At 37.5% G+C, this 14,479-nt stretch overlaps 1 protein-coding gene across 1 annotated transcript in view; it reads right to left on the reverse strand.

The window, feature by feature from the left end:
* Window positions 1-1,529: 1,529 nt before the first annotated feature.
* Window positions 1,530-14,479, reverse strand: part of Tmx3 (thioredoxin related transmembrane protein 3) — a 37,928-nt gene continuing 24,978 nt past the window's right edge. The window contains exons 13-16 of the mRNA XM_075968100.1: window positions 10,359-10,415; window positions 7,607-7,736; window positions 6,179-6,247; window positions 1,530-4,889 (exon numbers count right to left, since the gene is read on the reverse strand). Of these exons, the coding sequence (XP_075824215.1) occupies window positions 4,632-4,889; window positions 6,179-6,247; window positions 7,607-7,736; window positions 10,359-10,415 (514 nt within the window). The 3' untranslated portion in view covers window positions 1,530-4,631. The remainder of the gene's footprint in view (window positions 4,890-6,178; window positions 6,248-7,606; window positions 7,737-10,358; window positions 10,416-14,479) is intronic.

The raw sequence follows: 14,479 nt of genomic DNA on the forward strand, positions 1-14,479 counted from the left end.
CTATCTTCATGTACCTCTGTGTACTATGTGTGTAGCACTTGCAGAGACTAGGTAAGGGCATTAGATCCCTGGAACTGGAGCTACAAAGTGCTGTGAGCAAACATGTGTTGGGAATTGAACCTGGATATTCTGGAAGAGTGGTCAGTGCTCTTAATCATGGGACCATCTCTCCAGCACACATTTACTTTTAAAAATCTTTTTACTAATTACATTTTTTCACTTATTTTACATTTCAACCCATTTCCCCTCCCTCCTCTTTTCCCATTGCATCACCCCTCATGCCTCTCTCCTGACCCCCAATCCACTCTTCCTCTGTTTCTGTTCAGAAAGGGTCTTCCATGGATGTTAAAATGGCCTATCAAGTTGAGGTAAGACTAAGCTCTTACCCCACTTATTTTTGACACTAATCCCCACTCCAATTTAGAATAATTGTTTCTTTCCCACTCCCACACAAGAAATTATTAATTATCCTACTATTCCAAAAAGACAGGAAAATGTCATTTCAGTAAGTTTTCTTCTAAAGAAATTCAAATATCTTACATACACACACCAAATGCTTGCACTCCAACGTGAAAATCAGCTCAGTTCTGACCAGCTCACGTGTCCAAAGTAGTCGTCTATGTAGAGGCATAACAAGATTGTCTTAGTCAGGATTATCAGTATTGTGATGAAATACAGCCAACACAATTCTTGCAAAAACATTTAATCAGAGGCTTTCTTACAGCTTCACAAGACATCATCACCATCATCATCATCATGGGGAGCATGGTGGCAGGCAGACATGATGCTAGAAAAGCACCTGAGAGCTACATCCAGACCCACAGGCAGCTTTGGAAACCTCAAAACCTACCTCCAGTGACATACCTGCATTTAACTCTGCCTAAATCATACAGAAATCTAAGTAAGATATTCACACATATTAATAACCTTACTGACAAGTTACACCTTCTTATGTAACATTTTCATCTAAAAAGTAGAAAAGCCAGAGAATTTTCACAGGTAACTAAACCTAAATACTTAGTTTTAATTTCAATATTAAAATATTTTCTATCACTATATAAAATGATAGAATTCAAAAATTGCAGAAAATTAGCTAAGAAAATTTAAAAATACCAGGAATTCAAATTGCAGTAAATTTTTTTCCCTCTATCAATGACAGAATTCTAAATGAAGTGATAAGTCAACTAAATTTAAACAATAAATGTCAGTCAGTTAATGAGCTATGTGCCAGACACAGGTACTTCATAATCTAGATAAGTGGCATTATCCTCAAATCGCATGTAATTCAGAAGTGGGAGAAGTTAATTGGCTTTCCTGATTTCACTAGGGTAGAGTAAGAAAAAGAAAAATGGAGTTAAGACCACAGTCCCATAAAATTGGAGCCCCCCATAGCTCAGTAGGCTATCTCTGCTTATAACCTGCAAATCAGTGCCAACTCCTATTTTGGGCTCACTGTTTATTCTTATTCCACTGCCCCATAGCCATATGGCAAATTTCTGAAAAATACATATTGTGTAAAAATTATGCAATCGTGTTTTTAATTAATTTATTTTAGAAAAAGAAAAGTTTGCAATTGATGACATAAGGCATATTATCACAATTCAACAAGTTAGTAGTAATACAGACTTTCAAAAACCTTTATAGCTTAGTCCAAACTAGAAAATTACTATTATTATTTTGCTCATTCTTGGGACTCAGAAACATTCAGAAAAAAATATATATATTTGTAAAAAATAAAATGACAAATTCAGTCCCTCCACTTAAATCTTAACATCTTATACTGGCTTAACAATTTCTGCATAAGAATAGCTGAGTGATTTTTTTTCCCTGTCCATTTCATCAGAAAACACTGATAAAAATATTTTAAAACCAAGAGCTACCAAGTCAAAATCTCAGAAACATCACAGGCAATAAGAAACAACAGACGCAATTGCTTCAGCTCTTAAGAGTCCTTTCATCATCTTTACTTATTTGGCATTTCTAAACCAGGTCCAAATGTCCTTTAAAGAGAGGAGGAAAACAAAACCTATATATCTAATAAATCTCAAAGAAGTTTCAAACAATAGAAGGTACAAACCTATTGACATACACAATAAAGGATTTCAGAAAGAGATGCTGGACTAAGCATGAACACTCTCTGGAATATTCTTGAATGTTGTTTGAGCACACAAAGAGCTAAATTTTTGAATTTCAAAAATCAGAACTTTACACATGAAAGAAAAGGTGGAATTCCAATTCCTGAAAGGACTCTTTTGTTGGTATTTAACCATGAAATTTATCACTGAATTAGAGGATCAATCTTTTCCTAGATTATGAAGAAGTTGCCTTGATTCTGTAGTATGTTCTCCTGGTAAGCAAACAGTATTTAAGAATAACACATCAATGAGAAAAACACATGCGTGAACAAACTTTAAATTTTGTTATGTGAGCAACCTGACAATGCAGATAAAAATATCCTCAAGAATAAGCAAAAAGTATAAGTTTAATACAAGAAGAAATGAAACTATTCACTTATAAACCACTTACACATTGGGTTTTTTTCCTCAATGAAAACATTTTGAAAGTACAAATACTCTGAGGATCAGTATGAAGTTGTTTCACAATATAGAACCAAAATACTCATTCAAGAAAAGTATTGCCAAAAACAAAAACGAAACAAAATTCCCCAAAACTACCTCTGTATTTCTGTTTACTGATACAAAGCTGTGCCTTATCTTTTTTCCTACTGAGAACTTATTTACAAGTTATGATTGATAAGACAAAATACACATAACTTTTGATAGTGATGAAAATAATAAAATTTATTAGTGGTACTCCCTATTTCCTCATGTCTCTCTAATGATGCCATAGAGTATCATAAATGAATCATCTTGTATAAACTTCAGGTCTTTCCTCCATTCGGACAACTATCATGAAGTCTTCCCAAGGAGTCTTTATTCTTTGGAGGAGTTTACTTTTCACAGCAATTATGAACAGTGTTCACCTCCAGCTTCCATTTGAAAATATTTTCTATTTTCTGAAATTTCCTGTAACTTTATATTTATACCATTATCAATAAAGTTAATTATGGCTGATTAAATATTAAAAATAGATGTTTTTTAAAACATGAAAAGAATACCTGGATACAAACTATGACTAGCAATTTCCTGGCTCTACAGACAGTTTCAGTTCAGTGTTGATTAATATTGCATCAGAAGGCAGAAACTCCCCTGGTTACCAAAAAAGCCCTAAGTAACAACAGTGTTAGAACTGCAAACCATGTTTGCAAATGTTCAGCAGATCCTTTCAATAAATCCTAAACTACTCAAAGAACAGCCACCTAAATATTATCTAATAAAAATTCTAAGATGAGCTAAAATGAAGGCTTCAAAATTAACAAATTAATGTTTAGTAAACATGTCCTCACAAAATACCCACTCTTAGACAGTCTTAGACTGCATTCTGATCAAAGATGAGAGGTCATGAATGTCACGGAGGCAAAGTTGAGAGGCTAGAGAAGGGAACATGGATCTCTTTGTTCCTGACATCCAAGTTTAATATGCTGATTGTATCACTGACATGTCATGGCCTCCCACAACAGAGATGTGGCAGTAATTTTTAAATTATTAGTTTATATATCATAAAAACATGATTTATTACTTCTTCTTCTTCTTTTTTTTTTTTTTTTTGGTTTTTCGAGACAGGGTTTCTCTGTGGTTTTGGAGCCTGTCCTGGAACTAGCTCTTGTAGACCAGGCTGATCTCGAACTCATAGAGATCCGCCTGCCTCTGCCTCCCAAGTGCTGATGATTTATTACTTCTGAAAACATTCTTAAATAATAGAAATTTTAGAAGTAATGTCACGCTATAAAATAAAAATAAAAGAACAAAATACTACGTTGCTTTGGTTAAAAGCAAGGTGTACTCAGAGGGCTTCTACTTCTTGCAGTGACGGACAGTGCACCCTGCTGAGCAGCACAGGGCAGGGCTAAAGCCACCACTCCCCACATACCCTGGTCATTCTGTAAAGGTCAAAGATTCTTTCCCCACTTCATTGGACCATAAGCCAGTATTATAATAATGCAACTGAGTATAAGTAAAAAAGTAACATTTCTCCTTTAAAAACAACTAATAAAATAAAATCACTATGCTATATAAAATCCTCACTATTTTTAAACTCAGAATCTTAAATTTTATACATGGAAAAAGTTAGTAGTTTCTCTTAAAACATCTAAATTTTAAAGACTTAATTTGTTTATATAAATTTTATCCAAAATATAAGAGACTTGACATAGTAGGTGAAACACTATTTCTCTCCGTAAAACCACATATCTTCCACCCCAATTGTCAAGATAATATTCTGTCCAAGTTTTTTTAACTTTGTCATAGAACATGCACAAAAAGGAGTGTGAACAGAATGGGCATCTTTAAGGTAAACTGACACAATGATCTGGTTTTGTTTTAAACAAACTCTTCATCTCTGTGCTCCAAATAAGTTCCCACTTATGGAAGGATTACTTTAATTCATGCAGTTGTTATTAGCAAAATACAAGTAACATGTTCTCTTCTGTAAATAGATCATGATTAAATTTCTAAATTCAATAAATACTCTTTAATAATTTGAAATCCTATCAATTTTTTTCCGGTGAAGTCTCAATCTTTCTTCTTTTCTAATACATCCTTGGGCTCTTGCATAGTAGGCACTAGAGATTTTCCACTGATGAACTCCTGCTCTTTTCTCTCTTCTATTTGTTCCTGATTTTCCATTTCGCTTTTGGACACTTCATATCGCTCTTCTATATAGCCTCCTTCTGTATCAGCTGTGTAGATTCCATAGCACATAATGCTGATGACACCAAGTGGCAGGCCAAAGAGAAAGCAGCCCAAAAGTGGAGAACTCTTGAATATGGACTGTGGGGAGAGAATTCAGTTGCACTTGAACAGAATTCTGACATAAAAAGCACGATGTAGGGCCTCTGTAAAACACTTAATACTAATTAAATACCAAATTTCAGAGCTATCATCGACATATACATAGAAAAGAGAAGCAAAGTGTGTTTTAAACAAAAATTGTAATCACACTGACTTTTATTACTTTTAAGATAATTTAAAACTTAAAAGCTTCACTTGTCTCATTATGTACATTGATGATAAAAGATTAAAAACTGAGAAAAATGCCAAGAGCTCTGAGGATAGCTTAGTAAAAACCTGTCTATTCTTTTTCTTTTTTTAATTAATTAATTACAAATTTCCCCCTCCTCCCATTCCCTCCCACTGTCCCCCTCCCCCTCCACTCCTAAGAGAAGTTTTACAGAGGCCCTCCATCAAGAGAGCCAAATGTAATTCCACCAGAAAGTCTAATGGTGGGAGACAATTCTGTATTCTGTCAATTATGTTTTAAGTAAATACTGTTGGCCAGTAGCCAGGCAAGAAGTATAAGCGGGATAACCAGACAGGAAGTATGGGGGGGCAATGAGAACAGGAGTATTCTGGGAAGAAGGAAGCTGTTTCTGCAGTTTTGTCCAGACACCAAAGAAGCAGGATGTAACCTGCCCTGCTGAAAAAGGTACTGAGCCATGTGGCTAACATATATTAGAATAATAGGCTAATATAAGTTATAAGAGCTAATAGGAAGCACGAGCTAATGGGCCACTCAGTTTATAACTTAAAAAAAAGCACGATGTAAATTTAAGGCCACTTACTTAAATTTCAACTCACTGCTACTGAACTTAGTTTCAACAAATACATACGTAGGGCAATACATACCATGTTAAAGACTCCAAGATAAAAACTATGCTCATAGATGCACATGTGAGTGTACATGTGTGCAGAACTGGCTATTGGCAACAGGAAAAGGAACCAAATAGCCTGAATATTTAATAAAGATCCTTCTTTTGCTCGCATTACTCATGAAGATCTCTTAGATGGTTATTGTCTATATGAACTCTTAATAATAAAGAATGCTAGCTACATTTTCATGGAGGTCTAGGACTCAACAAATGAAAAGTGACATGGAACAGCTAGCATGACATCTGGGGTGAACAAATAAAGAAAGACATTCTTAGAGATTTACTGCCACATTTTCAGTCTATAATTTAAGTCTGCCTCTAAAGAAAGGTAGGTATGTGGAAAGAGAGAGGTGACTGAGAACCTCAAGTTTTTCAGTTATCAAGAATATTAAATTAATTGTCAGAACTTACCACAATTGTAGATTTGGCATCAAACATTATTCTTTTCAATCTCTGCAAAATGCTATCACCTCCTTGGGCCTTCAATATAAGAAGAATAAAATATGTTATGCATATTCTAGTACTCTATTTTATGATACATAATCATGTAACTGGAAGCCATAAAATTGACTTACAAAATATTACACATATCACCCCTAAATTCATGATAAATATTTATACCCCCTCATGTCCTACATTCCTAGTGTATCATGCTAATGCACCCTAAAAACTCATTCTGCCCTTTCTCATGATCCTTGTGGTTTGCTGGAAGTGGGTTCACCCTCTCTAGGCTTGTACAAGCTTTACATTTCTCTGGGCTGTGTAAACACACTGTGGCTGAAGACTTTCCTACTAAGTAGCAGCATCTTCCTGCAGATGGAACTCAACAGAGAGTGCTGAGAAATAGAAAAGTTCTTGAGGAAATCAACTCTGGCATCTAGCCATCCCAGAATTCTGGCCCATTCTTTGAATTCTTAAGCTACAGGACCAATGTAATCTTTATTATAAAGATCTGATGAGGTTTCACTAAGAGAAGGGCTCACACTACTACAAATGAATTTGTTATAATAATAAAAATATCATCTCTCTATATATCATATTGCTACTATGTGACTAAGAGAGTTTCCCCCAATTTATTGGTTTTAAACCAACGTAGGTAAGCAAGTTGGCTTTTCAATGTTTGTGTAAAACTGAAACAAAAATATAGGAAAACAGTAAATACTATTGAAGTAACAAAGACCCTTCCTGATTTTTTCACTGAATTAAGATGTGTGCTAGTACACTTGAGCAGGACTTCATGACTTTTAATATAACTTGCAACCTAGTTTGAGAAATACTGCAATAAGAATTACAGTAACAAAGGGAAAAAAGAAAATTAAGATCATGTAGTCTTTATGACAATTTTTCCATATGATTATTTTTAGAATTCTTTGTTGGAGCCATGATTCTGAATATATTTCTTGATTGCTTAGTAAACTGGTGTTTTTCACAACTTAAAAAAAAATAGTTATTTATGGTAACTTAATTCAGTTAGCCTTAATTAAATTTACCAAAAAGGGTGTTATGTGCCATGAAAATTCTCTAAAAAACATTATTCTGCATCACAAACCTCTTATTATCTCTAATCCAACCCTAGAGCCCAAGAGCACTTTTCCCATCACCATGACAAGCAAAGGTATTCCAAGTCACTCTTTGAAGGACATTTGTACCTATGAGCCTCTGCTACAGAAGAGTATGAGACTGAGTGAATGAGACACGAAAATGCAGTGGGTGAAGTTGATTCCCTCTTCCCTCCAGGCAATGAATACCTATTTTTTTTCATAATCAGAGGTAAAAATCTGCTAATTTATCTTCTGCCTCCTTCTCTTCATCCCTCTGAAATGAATGTCAATTACTTACTGGTACTGTACCATCCAAAATGCTGTTAATGAACTGGACCATATCACTGGTATCCTTAATATGTCTATCTAGCAAAAAGTACTGTTGATTTGAAGTATTCAGTACAACTATGGTTGGGACTGTCAATTCACTAAAAACAAGTAAAAAGAAAAAAATTGTATTAAGCACAATAATAATACCCTAATGCTCATGCATCTCTAAGTAGCTATAATTAGGGAAGAAAACAGATTTTTAATACTTTTACCTCTGTGGTCTACAGGAAACTTTTTTTTTTTAAAGGATTTATTCATTTATTATGTATACAACATTCTGCCTCCATGTATGCCCACACACCAGAGGAGGGCGCCAGATCTCATTACAGATGGTTGTGAGCCACCATGTGGTTGCTGGGAATTGAACTCAGGACCTCTAGAAGAGCAGACAGTGCTCTTAACCACTGAGCCATCTCTCCAGCCCTACAGGAAACTTTCAAATTTTGCATCAAATTTACCATTACCCCATTAACCAAGAATGTATGAAAATATTCCAACAACACCTGAGCAACATGATTAAATATAAGAATAAAAGTTGTGCTATACAAAGTATAAATTTCTGCACAGTATTACATAGAATACTAGTAACATTTAGCCCTACCTCAGATGGCACTCTAAAACCAACACATGCAAGAGGACAGTATCTGGAGTCACACTGTGTTTGCATCTGGAGTTTTCTCTTAACATTACAGGATGTCAGTTAAGTAATTAGCTTCTTACAAGCAATTTTTTTTCTGATATAATAAGGATACCAACAGTACCTAACTTGCTAGACAATTACATGAGAAAATTCAGCATGTACCTTGTATAGTTAACATATAGAAAACATGTTGAATAAACAGTATTGTGAATTCTCTGTAGTCTCTTGTTATTCTACTTAAGATATATATATATATATATATATATATATATTTAAATATTCATCAAAGCAGATCATATCTTAGCACATAAAGCCCTGTTATCATAGCTTGAATTATGAAATGGCCTGGACAAATTCATGTGTGGAAGGCTTGATCCTCAACTGGTGATATTATCTTGGTATGTAGGGGAATCTTCAACCATTAAATCTAGTTGGATGTATCAAGTCACTGGAAATGTGCTCTTGATGGTCTGTCTCCTTTTTTTCTTCTTCTTTTATTTCTTAGACATCTAAGGTGAGAAGTATCAGCCACACACTCATGCTGCCATGATGCTTCATTTAGATTGAAAGCAATGGTGACCACCAACACTGACGGAAACCTATAAATTATAGCCAAAATAAATCTAACCTCCTTTAAAATCTTTCCCTCAGATATTTGTCAGAGACAAAAAACTAACATAATCTTCAAACTTAGCAACTTAAGCTAATTATGTTCTGATTCTAATTGGCGCTTAGATTTTCTACTATACCACAATGTATTAAAAAATGTTTATCTACTGTTGATACTATAACCCTGAATTATGATACTAGTCATTGGAATAAAATTGCTGTGGAATGTTGCAAATTTTTTTAATCAATCATATATATTCACTGCAAAGGACTTAAAATGATCTTATTAAGTCCTCTGATGTATATACACTACAATATAAGATTATACAGAATATATTTTCTCTTAGGTTTAAAAAAGATCAACCTTAAAACTTCTATAAACATTAATTGTTCTATTGGATATAGTTAATATATAAACAATTGCTTTTCAATTTTTTTTGTAAAATTTTAAAATTTATTTTATGTATGCATGCTCTATCTGCAAGTACAACTTTATACCAGAAGAGGGCATCAGATTCCATTATAGATGGCTGTGAGCCATTATGTGGTTGCTGGGAATTGAACTCGGGACCTCTAGAAGATCAACCAGTGCTCTTAACTTCTAAGCCAGCTCTCTATCTCTCTATTTTGCTTTTGATATTAAAACATTAGTGTCATCTTGGGAACAACATGGTCCTGTCAGCATTTCATCAGCATGAATGAGGGAGACGCCTATGAGCCCCTATCCCTTCTTGTGTGATTATTTGAAGTAAATGGCTTTCGTGTCAGGAGGTTATCATTTTCTTCAGCAATATTACCAATGCTCCAGTCAACAACCTACCACATACTCATTCACACAACTCTAATTAAATTCAGTTGGGTCACACATAAAAAGAAGATATAAAAGAGAGAGAGGGACAGAATGAGGTGGATATAAATAAAATTTATTCTACAAACATATGAATCTACCAATGAACTTTTAAAACTGAAAAAAAAATACTAGTGTCAAATACTTCATGTACCTTCAATAATTGCATGTAGATGTCAGCCACCAACTCAGAGATGGGGGTCTCTCCTGCTACCTTGTGGTACACTGGGATCAAACTCAAGTTCTCAGGCTTGTATGCCAGTGCCTCTACCCAGTGAATAACTTTACCAACCCATAATTACCTATTAAAATTATTAAGGTATATATTATAAAAACCCACAAATATACATATTGTAGAATAATCTGACAATGCTACAAGTTATAATGTTGAAGTGGGAAATAATCTTTCATAGTAAAGATTAAAACTGAATCTCAATAAATTCAAAATAAGGGATTTATAAACAAAAATAAGACATTTAATGGGAGAATGTCAGCATAAGAAAATGATGTGGATTTTTTTTGGTGGTGGGGCATGTTTTTCCCATTAAGTCTTTCCCATTCTCTCAAAATTAGAAATACAAAAGTGGAAAAACTGCTAGTAAAACCATTAACACTTTAACTTACTCCATCAGCAAAGTGTTTATATAGTCATTTCCATCCATATGGCCAAACTGAAAATTTCTATAAGATATCAGCAACAATAGAGAGAAGAGAAAGAACACAATATTAGATTTTAAAAAAAGGTACACAACACAATAAGAATTTGGTAAACATATAAACTTTAAATACTGAACAGGGAAATCTCTATGATATGTACATAAAGTTTATGTTACTGTGGTTTGATAAGTACATGAGCAGTAGCAACAAACTCTAAGATATTTCATCTCATGCATGTTTAAAAGGCAGGGAAAGAAAATGTGCTCTCAGTAAAATGTAGTTAAGGAAAGCTGATTTACCATGAAATAGGATCACTCAGATGAGGTCACATGTACCATTAGAACTATACAATGAACTTTCAGTAGGTTTGAAATACAAAGAAAATAATGAATTGTACAAGTATCTATTTCTGTTACTAGAGACAGCAAGAAACACAAAAATCTGGAACACAGAAAAATTTCTCATTTCTAAGTAAATTTTTACATTTCGTTAATTTGAATATTTGTTTTAATCATCTACCTGGCATGTGACTGCTCATTTGATTTGTTTCATATTTTCAAGTCTATGGGCATATTTTCCTTCCATGTCAAACACTCACAGGAAGCAGAAATGGAATTAATTATAAATGACTGGGAACAGCTTCTCTAACTTGTAAGATGTGATATAGATTGTAGCGAGCTGCGTGGAATCACAACTGATGGAGATGTATAATCAACTCCTATAGCTAAAGTCTGACCTATGCTATGATCATGCAATGATCATCAGCTGCCTGCATATGTGTGGGCCTATGGGTAGTGCCCACCTAGCAATCCGGGATTGGCAGCCCATGCCTACTTAAGGGCTGGGAGAGGTTTGCCCGGAGGAGAAAGGGGAGAGAAGAAGGAAAGAGAGAGGTTTGCCCAGAGAGAGAGAGGAGAGTGAGGGAGAGAGGAAGGGAGAGAGGAAAAAAGGAGAGAGGAGAGAGGTCAACGGAGAGAGAGGGGAAGAGAGGGGAAGAGAGAGAGAGAAGTGTAAAAAGTCCTGGAATAAAACTGCAATGAGAAGAGCTCCGGTGGTCGCGTCATCCTTGCGGGACGAGGGTGGACGTGACAGTTGGTGGCCTGTATGGGGACAAGCATACGGGGAACCTCCAAACCTCTCTCCGTGGAGCCCAGAACTTGCTGCAGTCAGGGGGTACACCAAATAATCCTCAAGGTAAAGATTGGGGATCCGCAACAAAAAGCGGGTTTTCTGCTTTCGCCAGTAGAAGGGAGAGTGGGGGTAATAGGGCCGTGACCAAAGCGGACGGTTTAAAGTCAGAGCCACGATCAAAGTGGACGGTTTAAAGTGAGGGCCACGACCAAAGTGGACGGTTTAAGAATGGGATTTTAGAATGGGCGCTTCATTTTTTGGGTCTGGCTTACCTCACTCAGGATAGTGTTTTCTATTTCCATCCATTTGTATGCAAAATTCAAGAAGTCCTTGTTTTTTACTGCTGAGTAATACTCTAATATGTATATATTCCATACTTTCTTCATCCATTCTTCCATTGAAGGGCATCTAGGTTGTTTCCAGGTTCTGGCTATTACAAACAATGCTGCTATGAACATAGTTGAGCATATACTTTTGTTGTATGATAAGGCCTCTCTTGGGTATATTCCCAAGAGTGGTATTGCTGGGTCCAGGGGTAAGTTGATCCCAAATTTCCTGAGAAACCGCCACACTGCTTTCCAAAGTGGTTGCACAAGATTGCATTTCCACCAGCAATGAGTGAGTGTACCCCTTTCTCTACAACCTCTCCAACAAAGGCTATCATTGGTGTTTTTGATTTTAGCCATTCTGACAGGTGTAAGATGGTATCTTAAAGTTGTCTTGATTTGCATTTCCCTGATCGCTAAGGAAGTTGAGCATGACCCAAAAAGAGGAACATGGGATGTACTCACTCATATTTGGTTTCTAGCCATAATTAAAGGACATTGAGCTTATAATTCGCTATCCTAGAGAAGCTAAATAAGAAGGTGAATCCAAAGACAAACATATAGGCATCCTCCTGAATATTAACCTTCATCAGGCGATGAAAGGAGACAGAGACAGAGACCCACATTGGAGCACCGGACAGAAATCTCAAGGTCCAAATCAGGAGCAGGAGAAAGAGCACGAGCAAGGAACTCAGGACCGCAAGGGATGCACCCACACACTGAGGCAATGGGGATGTTCTATTGGGAACACACCAAGGCCAGCTGGCCTAGGGCTGAAAAAGCCTGGGAAAAAAACCGGACTCTCTGAATATAGCTGACAAGGAGCACTACTGAGAACTCAAGAACAATGGCAATGGGTTTCTGATCCTACTGCACGTACTGGCTCTGTGGGAGCCTAGGCAGTTTGGATGCTCAGCTTACTAGACCTGGATGGAGGTGGGGGTTCCTTGGACTTCCCACAGGGCAGGGAACCCTGATTGCTCTTTGGGCTGATGAGGGGGGGAGACCTAATTGGGGGAGGGGGAGGGAAATGGGAGGCGGTGGGGGGGAAGAGACAGAAATCTTTAATAAAGAAATAAATTTAAAAAAAAGAAAAAAAATAGAATGGGTGCTTCAACATCACACCTGATTTTTCTGGCTCTTAACGAGCTGTTACAGAGCGCTTTGGAGAATTTTTTGACAGAATGTGACACAATTGCTTCTTGGTTTGCCGTCTCTGGCAATCTTAATGTGTCATCCTGGGATAAGCCTGGTAGAGATCTGAATTTTGCCACTGAACAAGGTACGCTAAGGAAGGGAGTGATATTCATGTGGTTTGAATTACCAAGACCTCCAGAGTTTGCGGTGGAGTGTGAGCAGCTAGAGGCTCCAAGGCCAAGGAGCTCCAGGTGGCTCCAAGGCCAAGCAGCACTGAGGATCTACCTCGAGGACCCACAAGCCAGAAGCTAGGCCACTCCCAGCATGGATGCCTCAGGGCGTAGAAGGGCTGTAAGATCTGTTGGCCTGAACCTCTGTCCCAGCCCAGGGCAATGGGCCAGATGGTAGGGGCGGCTGCTCCGCCCTGCCATGCCTCCACCTTCCAGCTCGGTGGGGAGGAGCCTTTGCCTCTCCCCTGCTGTTGCTGCAACCTGAGTCCGAGTGCGACTGGAAAATGGCAGTAGATTGTAGTAAATACTTTAAGACTGCAATGTCCCCCGCTCAGCAGGAAGTAGCCAGAGAGATTGACAATGCCAAATTCCCTGTAAGATAATTTAAGCAGGGTCCTTTCAGAGCAGAAGCAGGATCAGCTGGGTTGCTAGGGAAGCTAAAGAGGTGCACGAGGGAGAAGGTGTCTTCCATGCACTCAGCTGACAAGAATGAATGTGCCAGGGGGTATGGCAGCTGGGGTATGTTATTTAGGGGACTGCTGAAGGAACAGTGGTTTCTGACTGCTTCTGGGGTCATGGCAAAGCCACTGCTAATGACAGGAGCAGGCAGAGGAAAGCCAGGGAGGGGAAAGCAAGATTGCCTCCCCTTCCTCTCCTCTGTGCTGGCCCCCCTGCTACCAGTTCTGACTGCCCTTGCTGCTGCCGCAAGTATAGCCGCAGCTGTGGCAATTGGCTCAGCTTGGCTGTGAATGGAAGTATCTGGGGATGTGTGTGATATGAAAAATTTAAAGAATTGTCTAGCTATCTTTTAGGTAATTGGTCTGGTGAATTCGAACAACAACTGGAAAAGCTGCAAGTGACGACTGTGACTGCAGATTCCACACGCATGGATACCAGCCTGGCAGAAGAACTATCTTCCTGGAGCACTCCATGGATCATCTGAAGGAGTGGGCGGGAATAAGAGCCCTAACAAGGCTTAATGGTGCTTGCCTCCCTGGTATGCCTATGGTGCATCTGTCACATAAAAGTTTCACAGCATTGCAATGCAGTTATGAACATTCAAGCCTTCACGGCTATTGAAGCAGGACAGTCCCCTCAAGCTTGGTTATCAGACTGGGATTGTGCACTGCACTTGAGGTAAGCATACATCAGCCTCAAGAAGAGCAAGTCTGATTGCATGTGGGTTGGTGTCTAACTCCCACCTCTGTAAAAAGGCACCGGACAGGTCTAGTGTTCTCTGAGTGGATGACACTTGGACAAACAC

This window comes from Microtus pennsylvanicus, chromosome 4 (assembly GCF_037038515.1).
Source record: "Microtus pennsylvanicus isolate mMicPen1 chromosome 4, mMicPen1.hap1, whole genome shotgun sequence".
NCBI classification, from domain to species: Eukaryota; Metazoa; Chordata; class Mammalia; order Rodentia; family Cricetidae; genus Microtus; species Microtus pennsylvanicus.